Consider the following 18,692-nt stretch of genomic DNA (forward strand, 5'->3'; position numbering starts at 1 on the left):
CATGTTATCATCAAAACAATAACGATTACCAAAAATCTCACTATTTTCATAGGCTCATACTTTTTTATTCAGCCTTTTTAGGCCAAATGTTTTCCGTGATTTATTTGGCTGCTATATGTTGTCCGTATAAAAAAAGTCATCTCTTCAGTGGTTTTGGTCTGTGGATGTGCCCCTAGGCTTGCTGTTTTCAGATGGTTCAAGAGAATTGCTCCGTGCTCATGACCATAAGCAGAGGATTTCTCCTTCAGGTAGAGGGATTCTTTCTAAGTGATACAGAGGATTCTGGAAAGGAATGGGAGATTGTGACACATTCATTGTATTCTGCTGCATTGTGCATCATATGGCCCAAACAGGCATCCTTTTTTTTCTCTTTGATAAATCAGAGACATCTCCAAAATCCAAATGTACCCAACACTCTGAGACCCCTGGAAAAGAAAGTGTTCAGAGGCAGAATTGTTTATTTCTCCTCAAAGATGAGACTTGCACTGAGAGATAGATGTCTTTTTGTTGTAGCCATAGCCCCTTCCATGGATCCAGCCTCTTCTTTTGTTATCTGTGACATTCTGCAGAAGGCTGTAAACTGCAAATAGTTTCATCATTCCAGGGAAAGGCTTTTGTAGCTCTGGCAGTGCAGTAGTCCTGCACTTGGTCTGGAGAAAAACTGGGATTGTTTTACTTCTTAAAGGTGACACTGAACATAAATCTAAGCTATGCATGCAGTACCAGGTAGAAATACCACGATGGCAAGTATGACTGGTATTTCCATCATGGAAATATCAACAAGCTGTGATGATAAGGCAGCATTATGCAGAGATACAGCATAAAGTCCTGGATGTTGCATAGCCACATCTCACAGATCTACGTTTGGGAGGTTGTTTGCTTCTCGCTAGCAATAAAGGGAATTCCTCGAAATATAGATCTTACATATAGTTATGAAGATTACAATCAAGATGACATTTAGAAAATCCTGAAGAAATTATACTGGGCAAGAATTGCATAAAAGTCAGAAAGTAGGAGCAGAATTAATTTTTGGGTTAACAGCAATTACTGTTTTGCATTAAATCACCATCAATATTATATGGGATTAAGACTTCACACTGCTTCTCATACTGATTACCCCTTGCCAAAATATTGACAAGAAATATGAAGTTCCTTCCTAAAAGCAGGCTGTAGCTACTAGTGAGTTCAACACTTAATCCTAAATAAAGGTTCATCAGTTCTTTCCATTTGGTAGAATTTTCTGATAGTCATAGAGAGAAAACAAGCCAGTGGATCTAAATTAATTGCTCATGTGCTTTTGTCAGTTGTTTAGGGACTCAGTGAGATAGTTATTACAGGCCACACAGAGCACTTGTATGAAAGAGCTTCTTGTTCTGCTTGGAGAAATACTGCTGTTTTCTAATATATCCCATTAATACCTATCTATGTCAACATTCACAATATATTGTCTCCAAAGTTAAGATGAGATTGTTCCAACGTGCAAAAGTCTTCTGGGAAAGCAATTAATAAAACATCACTTCCTAAGGTGGCCATTTAAATAATGAGCATTATGTCTTGTCTGTTCCAGTTCCACTCTCCTGAACCTGTCCTCACATATCTCTTGAATAACAAGTTTGTAACTCATCTGACGCTCAGTTTTTCATCCTCTTCAGCTTAGGTATAAGTGTAAATAGAAGAGGTCATACTCACGTCCTTCTTGCTCTTGGTGACTCCAAGATGGGAAAAAGTGTAATATGGAGGCTCTTTGCTCCAAATGAGTTATGTGAAACACTTTAATGCAGTCATTAGTTAAATAACTTAGCTAAATGCTCTCAGCCTGATTTGGTAAGGTATACTTCTAGTGATACTTTCGTATTCCTTTCTGTGAAAAACATCAGTTCGAAATCTAGTTGGAAGAATTCAAGTCTATAACTGACAAAGCTTTGCAAGTTGGCAATGACTGTGAAAGGCAGCTGTGCTGGATGCCTATTCTCTGCTGATTTTATGATTAGGAAAGCAAATGCTGCTTCTTAGTAAGGGATCCTAAGATCCTAAATGTCAGTATCAGGAATTCCTGGAGTGTACAAACACTATTCATAGGATCATAGAATCACCACGGTTGAAAAAACCTCTGAGATCACCCTGTCCAACCACCCACCTACCACCAATATTTCCCCACTAAGCCATGCCCCTTAGTAAAACATCTAAATGTTTTGAATACCTGAGAGAAAGATGTGTTCTTTCCTATGAGAGTGGGGAGGTGCTGGAACAGCTGCCCAGAGAGGCTGTGGATCCCCGTCCATCCCTGGAGGTGTTCAAGGCCAGGTTGGATGGGGCCCTGGGCAGCCTGGGCTGCTGTGAGATGTGGAGGTTGGTGGTCCTGCATTGGTGGGGGTTGGAGCTTCGTGATCCTTGAGGTCCCTTCCAACCCTGTGATTCTGTGATGTGCTATTGGAGACCTGTAACAAACTCTTATAAACTCTTCAATATTAGGATGAGAGAGGCCCACTGAATCTTGAAAGAGTCCAGTGTATCCCTTCAGTTCCTGAGGTTCCAGGATAAAACTGCCACTACTTTATGTAATTTTAAATTTTGACTGTTTTCTGATACTTTGCCCCTGCAGTCATTCAGAGCATTCTGCAGGTATTTGTACTGACAGGAGGAAGTCAGATATAGCTGAGACGGGCAGTAGTGAATTTAGGAGCATTTGCCTCCCATCCTGTCTCCATCAGTCTCACTGCGTCAGCTCCATATCCTGCACCCTGGCTTGGTACCATCAGTTGTTCACAACATTCCCGTGGGCTGAAAGAAAACTGCCAAAAACCAGCTCCAGTGTACAGCAGTTTAAGATGTTTTACTCCAAAACAGGAAACAGCTGAGCAGACTGACATCCAAGCTGGCTGCAGGATGTTTTCTCCCTGGGAAATTCAGCAACTACTTTCACTGTTGACAGATCCAGGCTCTGAGACACTGACCTCTCTGTTTTCCCCGGAACAATGCAATTGCCTCTCCATCCCAAAGGAATGCTCAGAGACTCTGGTAGCTCTCTTCCATCTCACACGACACTGTCTTCTCCCACCTGTGCGCTCTTTCCACAGTAAAGGGACAGTTTTCCTCTCAGGGGTGAAGGAATCTTAATTTACTTTGGGCTGGACTTGGGATTTGTTATTCACGTGTAGGACCATTACTGTCCTCAGTGTGTGATTAAACTGTTTTCTTAATAATCAATTCATTGACTGCAAAATAGAATCCTCACAATAGCCCTCCAGCATATCCTTTCACCTTCTAGTTTTCCTTGGGACCATCTCTGTATTGATCAGGTAGCCTGGATCAGGTCATGGTCCAAACGTTGTCCCACAGTTATCCTTACTGCTAAGCAGTCAGTACAATTCTGGGCAAGATTCTAGATAGATCAGCTAACACTGGGCCAAACTTAGGGATTGTTCCCAACAGCAAGCTTACATGTAGTCACCTCCTTTCAGCCCAGCCACCACATGAATAGGCAACAGACCAGGAGTTGAAATGCTATGAGGTTTGCAGTGTGAGTAGTAGGGATTCTTGTCTAGGCTGTCACATCCATGGGTAGAGATCCTAGAAACCACTATGGTGTAGAAATTAATAGATATATACCTCAGCCTCTAATTATGTCTGATATGTGTTTTTAGACACGACTCAGATGTGCACTGAAGATAAAGAAAATGATCTTACTCCTCCACTTGAGCACTGCATTAGGACAAAGTAAGTGAAAATGGCATTTAACATGCAAATATTTTTACAGAATTATGTAAATAATATATGTAAAGCTTGAGTGTGGCTAAAAAGTTAATGTTGTGGCAGTTACTCTTGCAAAATTACTGCTTAAGAGTTAGAAAAGATCACTCTCCATTATACATCAAATTGTCCAAGGCATTCGTTTCACTCTTAGAGGAACTGTCATTATGTCACCAGAAGCTGACTGAGCCATGATTTGAGAGCTCAACTCGATTTGAAAAGATCAAAAGGTGGATTCCCAAAAGTCATTGGTTCCTACTGTAGAGGTATAATGAGAAAAGAAGAAATTCTCTTCCATCTTCATCAGTCTTTTCTGAAAAATATCAAAGCACAGAAGCACTTGGGTACCACCTTCAATACCTAAAGATCTAAGTGGTCTTAGTTCTCTCAAACTGTCCATGGAAGCACTGACTTCTCCAGGCAAATATGATATTAAATGATGGACTTTTAAATAATTTATCCAAATTGTGCTGAAGTTAACAAGAACATTTTCAATTTACTGAGTTATGGAAGAAGCAAAATCAGGAACTTTCCCTGGCTGAAAGTATCAGCTTTATATCACTCCTTCAATGGGACTTTGAAAGCTGCTATCTGAGTATCTCTGGAGCGAGAATTAAAAGCCTCATTGTCAAAGCCCGTAACAGCCTTGCAGATTCAGATTTCCCTTGTCATTTCCCTCCTTTCTCTGCCACGTTTTTTTTTTCTGCTAAAGGAAAAAAAAAAAAGGCAAAACAAATAAGGACAGTGGCTGCCAACCACCGTGTTCCTGCAGGGCTGGCTTTATGGAGTTACAGAAAACAAATGAGGCATCCTTCAGCGTGACAGCACCATTGGTTCAGGCTCCCTGCACATATAGATTGTACGGATTCCACTGTTCAAGGGAAACATAAGCATGACTGCAAACAAAGATAGATAATCCTTAGCCTCAGAAATCCACAATGTGGGGTGAATACTGCATGCAACTATTTAAAGTCACTCTTAAAATGTCTTCAATTCTTGGCGTTGCATCAAAGTTACACAAAGCTTTGGTAATGATGATGTTTGTTTATTCTAAATTCCTTTAATCTATTGTGGAAGTAAATTACCACCAAATTCCAGTGTCAATTAATTTTGTTTGTACCATTCCTGATCAGTCTCTCTCCTTGTTTTCTGTATTCTCCAATTGCTTTGAACATATTTATTCAAGCATGGCCTTGCTGCTAAAGGTCCTTCATGCCATGTTATTCCTTTTTGCTTGAAGAAATTTTTCTCCAACTCTGAAACAGTATATGGAGAAAAGTCAAAACAAAACAAACTAATGAATGTTTAACAAATTGAGAGATACAAAAATAAATGTTTACTATCATACAACTGTGGAAAACACCAATAAAATAATTGTTATTGAAGCAAGCCAAACAAACAAACAAGAAAGCAAACAAGTAAACAGGGCTGCTACTCCTTTTGACCTATCATTTACAGCAATAAAGTTCATTATCAGACCTTTATCATCAAAAAAGGTAGAGTAGTTTCTCAGTGTGGACAATTTAATAGTGTAGCTGAATAGAACTGATATCAACCACTGTTTCCAAATTTTGATTAAGGGTTTTTCTTTTCTTTTGCATGACTTAGTGCTGTTTCAGTCCATAGGAAGTCTTATCAGTGGGTTGCCCCATACCTGAACATCAGCATCCTGCAGGGTGTTGAGTCCTATGCTGGCCATCTGTCTGCTGTTTGTTCTCTTACCATCTCCCAATGGAAAGATCTGCATCTGTAATAGATAGTCTTAATTTTCAGTTTTTCATTATTATTATCAGAGGAGTTGTTTTGCTTCTGCAGGAGGAGGCTTATGCTTTTATTTCCTGTTTTGCAAAATGTCAGAAAAGGAGGGCTTGAGTTTAAAGCAGGTAACCCTTTGCATAACTAGGATAAATAGTCAAATAGTCCTCAGCTGGGATCGATTTAACCTGCAGACTCCCAGCTGAAGAGTCACTGTTGTGCTACTTCTATTGGGGTTTTCAGCCTAAGACATCCATGGAAGTAGTCAGGTTTGTATCGACAGGTGTCTGGAATGGGCAACCCTGGGTGGGGTTTCTGGGAGATGCCATGCAGATGTCTGATTCCATTCTCCCTTGAAGAATACTCTCATTTCACAGTCATCATCCTCAGCATCTCTCTGGGCTGGTGGTAATAGAATCATAGAACCACAGAATGACTTGACTTGGAAGGGATCTCAAGGATCACGAATCTCCAACCCCCCACCAATGCAGGGCCACCAACCTCCACATTTCACAGCAGCCCAGGGGCCCATCCAAGCTGGCCTTGTACACCTCCAGGTAACATCTGGTAGCTCTGCCCAAGGGGAAGAAAACTTTGATCTGATATTATAATCTGAATCTAGTTTTTTATTTTGTTAGCCCACAACACTCAGCTTTCCTTTGTGGTTCTGGAATGGTGTGGCACATCCCTGATCTGTGTTCCTTCAAAGTGAGACATCTGGTAGAAATATGATAGGTAAGAAGAGAAGAAAGGGTGGGCACTTAATCCTAAATTATCAGTGCCAGATGATCAATGCAAGAGATATTCTCTGAAAGTTATTCCAGAGGGAGCATTGCTCAGGGCTCAAACCAGTTCTTCCAAGGTTCAGTGAAACAGATCCATTTAACTTCCATGACCCTCAAATGAGGTCGTAGTCAAACCAGATGAGAGAGACCAGTGTTGTTTTCATATTGCTAATCTGATAAATTATAATTCCACATGAGTTCCATTTAGGTTACACTGTGGTGAGTCAACTGGAGAAATGAGAGCTCTGAATTTTTTGGATCGTGTTTTTTTCATTAAGAAATGACCAGTTCAGCACCTGTGAAAGAGGTTCCTCACTATCTGACACCTTTTCTTGTGCAGATCCAATCGGTGGGAAAGTTTCAAAGCTGTCTCTGCATGGGCAAATTGGCAAATTGCTTTTCATTCTACAGACAGCTCAAGAAAAACAGCTGGAAAATAAATAGAGGAGATAAGACTTGTAGGGAAAGTTACACAGAGTCCTGCTTCAGAATATGCTGTGCTGGTTAAGGTCTTTATTGAAAGCCTGTTTAAAAAAGGCCAGTTCTGCACTGCATAGTGACTAGCCATAATTTAAGCCAGAAACTTAAAAATGGTGTCAGAGCATTAATATTTTCACTGAGTAACCTCAGAGCAGATTAAATTTGCATCCTGTGGCCTCTGTAGATCCCTCTTGATGCTGTAATCACCTCGGAGAGGTAGAATTTATATGCAGAGATAAAGGAAGAGCTGATGGTGTTCCCAGAACTATCCAATAGGATCAGAAGGTGGCAACTGTTCTTCCCATTTGCGTTTGTTTTTTTTTTTCTGGGGAAAAGTGAACCTCTGGAAGAGGCATCTCTCTGCCCTGACTAATGCTAGACTAGGTCAGCTATTCCCAGCAAGGACACATTCTGCCATTAGCTTAATGCATGAGGCATCACTCCTATGTATTCCTATTAAACCCTGGGAGGAGGACATCCATCCTGCAATATTTTTCTTTTAATTTTCTTGGCAAAATCAAAAAAGGAAGGAAACAAATTCACAGCCCCAATTTTCCACACTTGTTTACTTGTGCTTTCATTGGGGATGGTTGAAAAAAGTCCCGCAGGTGGTCACTTCCCTTGAGACCCTGCACTGAATACTGCAGGGATTCAGATTTTGCATTTGTTTTACACGTAACTGACTTGCTCAGCTAAAGGATGGGCTGTTATATTTGTGCTGACATATCCTTTCCTCCATGACAGGCAGAATGTGGCTTGCAGTCTGGCAAGTCAGCATTGTCCCCACCAGATCTATGTATTTGACAGTAGTTCCATTCTTAGAAAATCTGGACCATGAATTTGAAAAATGCCATGGACAAGGATGCCATGCACCTGATGAATGACTCTGGTGGTAGGGAGAGTTGACCCATTTCAGCCTGGTGAGGTCACTGGGGAACCAACTGGCAACAAATGCAGGTTTGATGTTCCTGGAGTGGGCAGCTGAGCAATAGTGGCCAATACACAGCCAGAGGTTCAGAAGACAGAAAATTTTATGCATATACACATTTTTTTTTTCTATATATATCTTTAATGTTATTCTGGAGAAGGGGTAAGACAGAGAAAAAACAAAGCCTCCCCATAGAAAAAGCCAAAGATTATCTTTAGGGTGAGCCAGTGAATATTTCAAAGGAGCCAAGGACAAGAGCAAGGATAGCTGCTAAATGAAGTTATTTGGTCTCATTTGGGTTACATACGGGTAATTCTCTTACCCACCTTGGAGATTGCCCATAGTCTTTGCAGAGCCAATGCTTCTGTTCTGAATCAGCTGCTGCTGAGAACTCTATTGCCTGGAGGAGACTGTGTGAAGCATAAGGAAAATGATCTCCAAATGTGGGACCTGAAAATTAGGAGCGCAAATACTTCATTTTGCTTCCTTTTCATTGCAGAGGATGTGATAAGTTACCCTAAGTGAGTCCATCCTACACTCTGTAGGAGTGGTTGGGTGGTTGAGAATGGTGAGCTGACCTTTCCAGCAACCCGATAAACTCACAGATGTAAAATGGTTGCTTTTATTTCTAGGTGGCAAGGAGCTGTTATTGACTGGAATGGCACAGAACCAATCTTGTGACTGACCTGACCTGCACTTTATTTGCACAGAAAAAAAAAGGAAATGACAGAATTAGCACATTCCTATTCCCACCAATACAGGAAATAAGACAGGAGTCCTGTGCCACTTATGGTGAGGAAGAATGACATGGCTGTGTGCAGGCTGGAAGAGTGTCACCTTGTTCGCCTCATGCTTTGGATATTTTGCTTATAATGCAAACAACACTTAGATAAATTCTTTGTTGATGCCTTTAATGTACAGTTTCAATGTGTAGACTGAGAGTCTCCAATGTCAAGTGATGGTTACGGGTAAAGCAGTGGAGTTGTCAATGTCCCCTCGACGTCCCTTTCTGGATCAACTCTGTATCCTGCAATTGTTCCCAAAAATCTGATGAAAGAAGCCGAGCTGCTATTTCTGTCCCTGTTTTACCTTCCTGTACTGCCTCGTTCTTTACCTGTGACACTCCAGTGCCAGGATGAAACATCATCCAAGAAATAAATATTCACTTCATTACCATATATTACTAAGTCCAAATCTAAGACTGAACCTACTGGTAACCATACGGGCTAGAGTTTACTTACCAGGCTTCATTTACACCAAAGTGGCCGATAAGTTCCGTGATTTGCTGCTTCATCATTGCAAGAAAACAGAAGTGATGTTAGATTGAAAATGTAAAGGGCACTTGTCTGTGATATATACTGTTATTCATGATTAAATAAAGTGCGTGTGAGAACATGGTGTACAGTGGAGATGTACCACGAGGTACCAAAACAGCAGTTTGTATTTTGAAATGAATTTTTTAAGTGACGTATTTTGGCAAAAATTTACCAAAATTGGAACGAGTTCCTGTACTGAAGATTGGAAAAAATGCTTTGGAAAATATTAATTGCTAATGGACAAGTTGCAGAGAAACAGTGTTTCTAGAATTATTTTTATCTCTCGGGAGTGCAGTTATCATAGGAGTTTCATAACAGATTTTTGATTCCTGATTTTATCATTGCACTCTCTTACTGCTCAGTATGCAAGCCTCTCTGAGCCCAAATGAACCACTTGCTATTGATTTCCAAAATCAATTTCCATCAGAAATTCAATGTTCTGCTCCACGTAGCTGGAAGGTACTCAGCTGCCTCTGCAGATACAAATTTCAGGGCAGTAGGGCACGTGAGCTAGATTGGGAAACCAACCTGTGCATGCTACTAGAAAACATGAGATAGTCTGTGAGTAAGCATCAGGCCCTGCTTTGCTTCCTGCACACATCAAACTGTCTACACATGGTAAAACATCTCAGAGCTACGGTTGTTTTCATTTTATGTGATGCAGTATAATGTAATTTGTTTGTTTTAGGTCAGATAGGCAAACTTCCTTCTGTGAACTTGGTGAGATGAATATCTCCCTTTCAGCCTTGGCATCATGGAGAGCATCAGATCTGAGTCCATTCCCAATTCCCCATGGGCACACTATGTGACCTTTGCCAACTCCCTACATTTCACTGCATGTTTGCACAGCCAGCTGCAGGTGGACTCACGGCTGCCTTTACGATGCACACCTCATCTGACCTTTAAGAGCTCCATTTTCTGGATCCCAAACATTCAAAGATCCCAGTTTGGCACGGCTTGGAGCATGGAGTCAGGCAGGCCACCCGCTTGTATTAAACACCTTTTTTCTTGAATTTTCCTATCAGCTACAGTCCCCATGTGCTCAATGGAGCAAACAGTCCAAGAGGGCAGCAAGATCATAAAATAAGATTTCTCAGAATGCATTTGGACAGAAAATAGTGAAGAGATGAAAAACAATGGAAGATTTTTGGAACTAGGTGTACCAAAAAAACTCCTTTCTGGAAGTGTTCCTCTGGGGAGGAAGGGAGCTGCTGTGTTACTGCCCTGATTTCATCTGTCTGGAATATGGATGTCTCCAATGCAGATATGTGATGAGGAGCTCTTGCTCTGGGCTCCTTTCAGAGTAGGGTGTGATTTATCTTTTCTTATGGACAAGAAGAAATGTGCTCCTGACTGGAGGATTATAAACTGAGTATAGATGGAGCCCAAGGGGATTGCCTCAGATGAACTCCATCCCTCAAGATGTAATAATTTTTCAGGTTTTAAGAAAGACTTGAAGATTAATGAATAAGGCTTGGAAACTGATAATGTTTTATGGTTTATCTTGAAAGATTAATGAAGGTGGGAGGGAGCCCTGCACTCTGATCCTCTTTTTAAAACAGGCTGCAAAGCCCTTAAGGCTCTGTTCGTACTGATTATCAAGAATAGTTTTACTGAACCTTAAATTCTATTATAACAGAATCCCATTGAGCCAGATCTTTCTTACTCATTATCTATAATTATTTCTACACACATTTTTCTGTAAAGTCCATTGTCTGCCATCTGTTTAAAATTGAACTAACTCAAGATTCAACTGTGCCAAGAAGTACAACACTTGGACCACATTACTGAAGCATTGCCTCTGCAGGGCAATCTCACCAAGCTGGAGCACTGCATTGCTAAGCTGCTGCCACCAGCCTTGCTCTTGAGGTTTCCTGAGGTGTCCTTCAATAAAGAGGCAATGAAAATACTCACTTAGATCTACCTCTTCAGCAGAAAACCAACCGAACCTCTATCTATTTCTTCATCAAGAAAAAACTCACATGTTTTAATTTGATGATAAAACACATGAAGCATTTGCCTTCAGGCATCACGCATCTTTTGGAATCGAATAATCAGACAAACCAATACAAAATGTTATGCAGCGATGCAAAAACCTTTGCACAGACCTGTGCAGAAGCATATCCTGTTGTAGGAGCCTACATTGAGTTTGTTGATTATGTTTTCCTTCTCATTGTTTCCCGATTTCATTTTCATTGCCCGATGAACGTGACTTCCTGAGGTGAACAAAGCAACTATTTGCGAACAGTGCAGTACAAGACACTGGCAGTGGGCCTCTACGTATATCTTAAAATCATTCTCTTCCCTTCTGTGCTATGAAAAACACACCCTCTCACCCTCTGCTGAGACACGACGCCTTAGCTTACACCAGACATCACCTATTGTAAATCTGAGCAGAAGTGCTATTTTGGTAAAGTGTCATGAATATTGCCCTTGTGTAAAATGTACAGTTAACTTTGTTTCGTATAAATAAAACCTTTAAAGAAAAGAAAATAGCATCATCTCAATTTTCTCTTCACTTTTTTTTTTTAATAATCAGTTTGCCAAGGGAAGTTAATCTGAGAGAATAGATTATAACAGCTTCATGGCCCTCCTCCTGTCAGTGGAATAGTAATAAGAAGTTGAGCTTCTCTCTCCTCTGAGCAGAACCAAAGTGCAGCTGGAGAAGCAGGGCAGGAGGTCTCATCCTGAGCCTGGGTGTCTCACATATGAGCAGCTACAGGTGTTGAAACCAACCAGTCTGGGTCTGGTTGGAAATGTGAGTTACAACTGTCTGCCTGCATCGGTGCAAGTCCACCATGTCCTATTTGAACCTACCCAGTGCTGTGAGTAAAAACTGCAATGCTCTCATTACCCCTCTTAGCTTAGTGTGAAATCATAGGATTTCACATAGAATCACTGGAAAAGACCACTAAGGTCATCTAAGGTCACCCAATCCCAACCCACCCCCACCATGCCCACTGACCATGTCCCCAAGGGCCACATCTCCATAAACACCTCCAGGGATGGTGACCCCACCACCTCCCTGGGCAGCCTGTTCCACTGCCTCCCCACTCTTGGGGAGAAGAAATTGTTCCTAATATCCAACCTGAGCCTCCACTGAAGCAACTTGAGGCCATCACCTCTCATCCTATAAATGAATTGCATTCATCCTGATCAAAACCTGGGGAATCATTGACAATTAAATCTTTTTAAGGAACTTTGTGCAAGGTGGACGTGTACACATGAAGATTCTTGTCCATCTGCAGGCCACTGTGCATAGACCTCGCACGGGAGTTGATGAAGCTGCTGGAGTTGATTTTGTGTATATCTGTCCCTATTGTACTGTAAAATCTAGGAGCACTTTGAGATCTGATGACAGACCCGTGAACAAATCTGTACAGCTAATGCGTGGTTTGTTCCCAGAGAGTTCAAAGATGAAAGCTTGTGTCTGTTGTTTTCAGTTCTTGACTTTTTGGAGGCAGATTGCTTTTTGTTTTTATTGTTTATATGTAGAACAGGGTAATTTGCAACTCCAGGAAAAGGTCACTTTACAAATCAGAGGAAAGTTGAAGAGCTTGGGAAAATGACAAGTGTGTAAGCCAAGTTTTAACAGAAGTGATGTGGCTTGGGGCTCCAAAGATTCCATCGCTGTACCTGAGATACTTCAAAGAAGCTCAATTTTCTGTTGGTAACTGGGAGCTCCGTTGAAGTACAAGGGTCCCAGATCACAGTTTTAAAAACTTTTCCTTAGAATTCCGCTGCCAGTTTTGTAAAGGAGTGTAATATTCCTTCAGAGTGCTTCCATGATTTGAGATAAAACCACACAAAATGCAGACACGTGTTTTGCTGGTATATCTGTCAGTCCTGACCCAGTGCTCATTATTGAGGACAACACTTCCTTGAATTGTGTCACATTCACCAAATTCAGTATTGCAGGAGGTGCTGAAAACTAAACTAGAACCAAAGCCCGTGCTTTAGTCATTCATCCGTTCAGGACATACCTGTAGAAACCTAAATCTTTAAAATCAAGCACCAAAGCCTATAGAACAGATTGATGTTGTATCAGGTTGGATGTTAGGAACAATTTCTTCTCCAAAAGAGCAGAATGGGCTGCACAGGGAGGTGGTGGTCACCATCCCAGGAGATGTTCCAGAAACATTTAGATGCTGTACTGAGGGATGTGGTTTAGTGGAGAAATATTGGTGGTAGGTGGATGGTTGGACTGGATGATCTCGGAGGTCTTTTCCAACCTTGGTGATTCCATGGTTCGATGTTTTTCTCTTAACAAGTAAGATCATAAAAGAAATAGAGTTTTACTTGCAGAAAGAAGATGATTGCTCCTGATTGCTGCTTTTTGCCTGCGTGACCAGTCCGCTGTATAACCTAAGGAAATTGCATCCCATTAAGAACACTCTGGATATACTAGTACTCTTCTTTTATTTGTTTTCATTGGCTAAAAGATAATAAACTCGACAGCAGTTCTGAAATAAAGAATCAGTTTCTCCTTAGCTGCTTTGTTTATAAAACCAGAGAAGGAAAAAGGGCATTTTCAATCAGATACTTTATTTGTTGTTTCAACCAGGGTGGGAAGGGTTTGTTGTTAGATTGGAAAGCCACATAGTTCTGTGATGTCTCTCATTAACAATAGTTTTCGTAGACAAATTGACACAGAAGCAAGCTTAGATTTTAAAAGAAAAACCCTTTCAAAAAAGCAAAGGGATTTTTCAATAAGATTCGTCAGCAATTCCAAAAGTTTCACCTTACTCATTATTGTTGTTTTCCTCTTCTTGGAGGAATTATGTTAAACTGCAGCAGTTGACTCTTCATGGCAGTTGTGCTTAAAGGCACAACTCGGTTCGCACCGACTAAGATGTCTTATAGCATCCAGCAGAGCAAAAGCGAAGGACCCCAGTAGATACATGGACAAAGAGGACACTTAAGTAAATTACCGTCAAAAGCAGTCGTCCTTAAGGCTTTGTCTTCCCCTCAACAGACACGTTGGTACTCCAAATGGACAAAAGATTTTGGAATATGCATGAGCTTGAACACTTTTCTCTTACCAATGAGTCACCTACCAAATTGTTTCTGAAAAAAACAAAAGTGTTGAATGTTAGGAACAATTTATTCTCCAAAGACTGTTAAAGCACTGGCAGATGCTGCCCAGGGAGTGGTGGGGTCACTGTCCCTCGAGGTATTCCGAAACAGTGGAGATGGGGTACTTGGGGACATGATCAGTAGACATGGAGGGTTGGGATGGGGTTGGATTGGTTGGTCTTAAAGGTCTTTTCCAACCTCAGTGATTCTGTGATTCTATGAATTATTCTTGGCAATGTTCTCCCGAGGCATTTTCCTGCTGCAAGTGTAGCCCGACCTGAATATTAGGTAGGATGCACCTGGTGTGCTCAGGTGATCATAGGGTGGATATAAAGCAGGGCCTTAGGATGACACTACAGACACTGGTGAGACACAGGCATTACATGAGCATGAGTCATCTGACCTGTTTGAGGAGTCTATGTGGGATGAAGTTAACTGCATTTTTCACTTCCCTGCCTGCTTCTGGTTGGCTCTCAATGGATTAAACTGAGTATATGGAGGGTGTATATGAATAGTCCAGGCGAATGACAAAGAGAAAAGAAGTAGAATGTGTTTACAGACCCCTTGTAATTGGTAAAATGAGGGAATAAAGTGGTTGTTTAGAGATGCCTCCTGGCTGCTGTGTGCTAGGGCAGCATCCATTCAGAAAAGAAATCTCAGGGCTTAGCAGCCAAAATTTGCCACTGCTTGGAGAAGGAGCTGCTGATAAAGGTTACACACATGAAAACGTGGGAGGTGTATCAAAGTTGAGACCTGGAAGGTGTCCTGGACGTGAGACTTTGTGAGCAGAGATTTTCTTGTATAACAGAACAAGGATGGTGTCACAATCCTGATAAAACACCCAAAGTATCTGTACCTCGTGTGGGTGTTCTGCTTATTTTCTTATCACTTTCTTATCATTTGGCAAGGACTTCCAAATTACTCTAAGAGGTATTCTGGGCATTTGTAAGAATACTCCACGCTCTGGAATTCAGCAAATATTTATTCATGGAGAAAACACCAGCAAAGAATGTGTAACAAGAAAGAAAAAACAAAACACCAAATGCCTATTTAGCTCCTCTCTAGAAAACACACAGAGAATATGAGTTTGAAAACTAAGTTCTACAAAGATACCTTTCACTGAGATGTACTTGGTTTGGTAAGTGCTGTGGATGAGAGCCAAGATCTCCAGGCCTTGAACTGAGGATCCTCATTTGTCATTTTGAGATAGTGTGACAAATGAGCAATGCTTTGTGCTGGCGTTGCATGGCGTGTGAAGAAAGGAGGTCTTTTACGAGCACTTCAGTACAGAACAGTGTTATTACAACTGACATCCTTCTCAGGGCTCAATTCCTATCACGCACAATATCCTTCCTGAGCCACTCTTGGTCGGGTCACTTCTGTAAGAAACAATCCACTCGCATTAAATTAATGGTTCAGCTTTGCAAATGGGACAAATACAAATTCAAGCGTGTGCTACGATCTGATCTGCTTTTACTGATGTCCTTTTTTAGGACCTTTCAGTGTCAGAAACAGGTGAGTATATAAACAAAATGAGAATCTGAAAATCAAACTGCTTTTATTAAGAGGTATAGCTATGGGGACCCATATGTTTACTCGTCTGAGAGCTGTCCTGTGGCTGCATACCATGCAGTTTGAGAAATATACGTGTGCATGAATAGCAGAAGGTACAGAAAAATAAATTGGAATTATTATTATTCATGTTGGACGCCATTTATTGTATTACATAGGGCAGTTTTAAGGCACAAACTTTCCTTTTATCAAAACCAAGTGAAAACTACAAGAGTGAGACTAAACAGTTATCACATCATGGTAGGAGCTGTTAGTCTCCTCTAACTGAACGAATCCTGATGAAAATTCTCCTGATGACCTGTGCTCCATAGATACCCATTGCCCATCGCCTTTCTCCTTTGAATTTCCTCACCTGCTAAGAGTGCTGGAAGGTGCTCTGCAACTTATGACATAAACACGGCAAACATTTTTGCTCCCTTTACTTGTTTTGTCCAGTTTACGTGCTGTATGTCTGATGTGTAGCAGTGAATTAGAAAACCTCTTTCTTTTGTGGACTCGGACAGAAAAATGCCAATATGGCTTCGAAGACAAGGGTGATTGATGAGGTTACCAGGACAAACAGGACAGGTGATTTTTCATAGAATCACGAAATCATTGAATGGCCTGGGTTGAAAAGGCCCACAATGATCATGTAGTTTCAGCCCCCTGCTGTGTGCAGGTCGCCAACCAGCAGCCCAGGCTGCCCAGAGCCACATCCAGCCTGGCCTTGAATGCCTGCAGGGATGGGGCACCCACAGCCTCCTTGGGCAACCTGTTCCAGTGTTTCACCAAAGGAAAAATTATGTTCTTTGCTTAAAAAAATAATCAAGTAAAAGTAAATCCACGTGGAGAATATACGTTATTTACAATCGTTCCAGAAAGAGTTTCCTACAGAACAACCATTACAAGTCATTGTAAGTCTCTCGGGAACACCAGTCAAAAACATCAGCAGATAATTACTCGAACTTCCTAAATCAACCTCCTTTGGCATGACATGAAGTGAACAAGAGCAATAAAAGCAAGGAAGTGCATTGTGCTTTGTCCTGTCCAACTCCTGTTCAGACAGGCGTAGGTCACAAGCACAAATGTAACCAGGCATGAATTGTTTTTTATTTTAATTCATGGCCTTGGGTTAAATTAAATGAACACACTGGAAAGGCCAAGGTGAAACACAGGGCCAGGACCTCAGACTGCGTAAATCCTCTGACTTCAGTTGAGTTTTGTCATTTCCACACCTTAGGAGCATAGCCTCTCCTCAAAAAGCATCAAAGAGTTTAGATTGTATTGCTAAGCCTCTAATCACACCCTACAGTCCTCATCTCCAGGCATGGAAATGGAAAAAAAAAGCCCTAGATATGCTGGTAAATTCGAGAGACTGAACAAACTGCCTTTACCAGGGTCTTCAGAGCATGTTGGACTTCTGATAAATTTTATTGTGCATTATGGGAGATGGAGCTGTTATCTGCCTATGGCTCTGACTGTCATCAGTGCTGGGGCAGCAGAATAGTTGCATGGTTTCTGTGGCTGCTGGAACAGAAAGAAAAAATTACATACCCTCTTGTTTTTTACCAGACTTGGGAAAGGAGAAATATTTTGGGTAGACTCTGCTTGAAAATAATGTTATTTTTTACTATGAAACCAATCTGCAATATCTAGAATGCCGACTTGATAAAGTAGTGGTGCTTCTCTTTCTCTGATCTGTCTCTTTTTGCCCTTGTACCTCACAGATGGGTTGGTGTGTTTTCCAGGAGAAGGAGTTGCAAGAAAGGATGTGAATGGGACAGTTGTAGTTTGTCTATCGCACATCTTTGACTGAGAGTGAATGGGAAGGAAATCCAGAGGAAAGGCTAGTGTCTTAATGGCAGGGAAGGAGTCAAAGGGAAAAGCTCACAATAGCAAATAGAAGTTCCATATCAGGAAGAGTTTTATAGGATGGCAAAACCTTCAGAGCTGTGAGTGAGTAGAAACTGGTGATTGATGTCCTCTGGCTGAAAGGAGGAGCGTACAGTGAGATGTTGGCCTGACAGGATTCCCTGGCCTTGGGAGCTTGGTGAAGTCTGGGCAATGGGAAGCAGAAGGCAATGGTGTTTCCGGATCAGCAGGTGGGAAAATTAGGCTAGCGCTATGCAGGTTGTTGTCTTAATCTGTTAGTGTATGCAATTAAGGGCTAATCACAAAGGCTCCTCAAGAAGTCAAGGAAACCAAAACAAGTGTAGGAAGGTCAATAACATAATTAATGCCAGTCTGACCCAGCTGCTCCTGGGCTGGCCCAAGGAGAGGGGTCAGGCCACATGGCTCAGCTCAGCCAGAGACCCTCTTCCCAGAAGGTCTTACAGGTAGTTATGGTGTGGGGTGGTGATGTGGGGAAGACTAGGAGAAACCTTTGCAGTTTGTATAAAATGTGTTGTGGGGTGTTTTTAAGGCAACTATAAGAATGTGGAAGACATGGAATGTTTAAGTGAAGGACTGATAAATGTGTCTTGGGGAGGAACAAGTGAAGAACAGTAGAAACATAAGAGGATGAAAGGGGACAGCTGGGAGTAGAGTATGGGGTCTGGGAACTGGGGAAGGGACAGACCATGGTCTAGAGGCCAAATATTGGAGGGGCCAGAGGGTCTGTGAGTTGCCTGCTGGGGGGCCTGCAGGCTGTATTTTAAGGTATTGGAGGGATGGGAAAGAGAGAGATTTGAAGTTAGGACTTTTGGGGGGATTTTAGTAGTGCCACTGGATTAATGTGATCTCCTCAGGCCTTCTTTACTCTGAATCTTTGGGTTCTTGATTTATTAATTGCTAGTAGAGGTGAGCAGTTAAGAAATGACATACTGATAGGTTGAATCTTGTTCAGTATTAATCACAAATGCAAAATTAAATGCCAGATGTCTGAACTAGAATGTTCCTGATTCTTACCTTAATGCCAACCCAGTGAACCAATACTGCCAACCTCTGACCAATACTGGGTTCTATTTTGCTGAGCTTTTTAGTGGTAATATAAAACATATCCTGCTTACCTAAAAGCATTCCATGTCTAAATGGGTTCTAGCCATAAGACTT

The 18,692-nt window shown here is 41.4% G+C and overlaps 1 protein-coding gene across 1 annotated transcript in view; it reads left to right on the forward strand.

Annotated features, from left to right (window-relative positions):
* Positions 1-8,606, forward strand: part of MINDY4 (MINDY lysine 48 deubiquitinase 4) — a 64,902-nt gene extending 56,296 nt beyond the window's left edge. Inside the window, exons 17-18 of the mRNA XM_010712224.3 lie at positions 3,645-3,717; positions 8,331-8,606. Of these exons, the coding sequence (XP_010710526.1) occupies positions 3,645-3,717; positions 8,331-8,379 (122 nt within the window). The 3' untranslated portion in view covers positions 8,380-8,606. The remainder of the gene's footprint in view (positions 1-3,644; positions 3,718-8,330) is intronic.
* The last annotated feature ends 10,086 nt before the right edge of the window (positions 8,607-18,692 follow it).

Source organism: Meleagris gallopavo, chromosome 6 (genome assembly GCF_000146605.3).
Source record: "Meleagris gallopavo isolate NT-WF06-2002-E0010 breed Aviagen turkey brand Nicholas breeding stock chromosome 6, Turkey_5.1, whole genome shotgun sequence".
Lineage (NCBI taxonomy): Eukaryota > Metazoa > Chordata > Aves > Galliformes > Phasianidae > Meleagris > Meleagris gallopavo.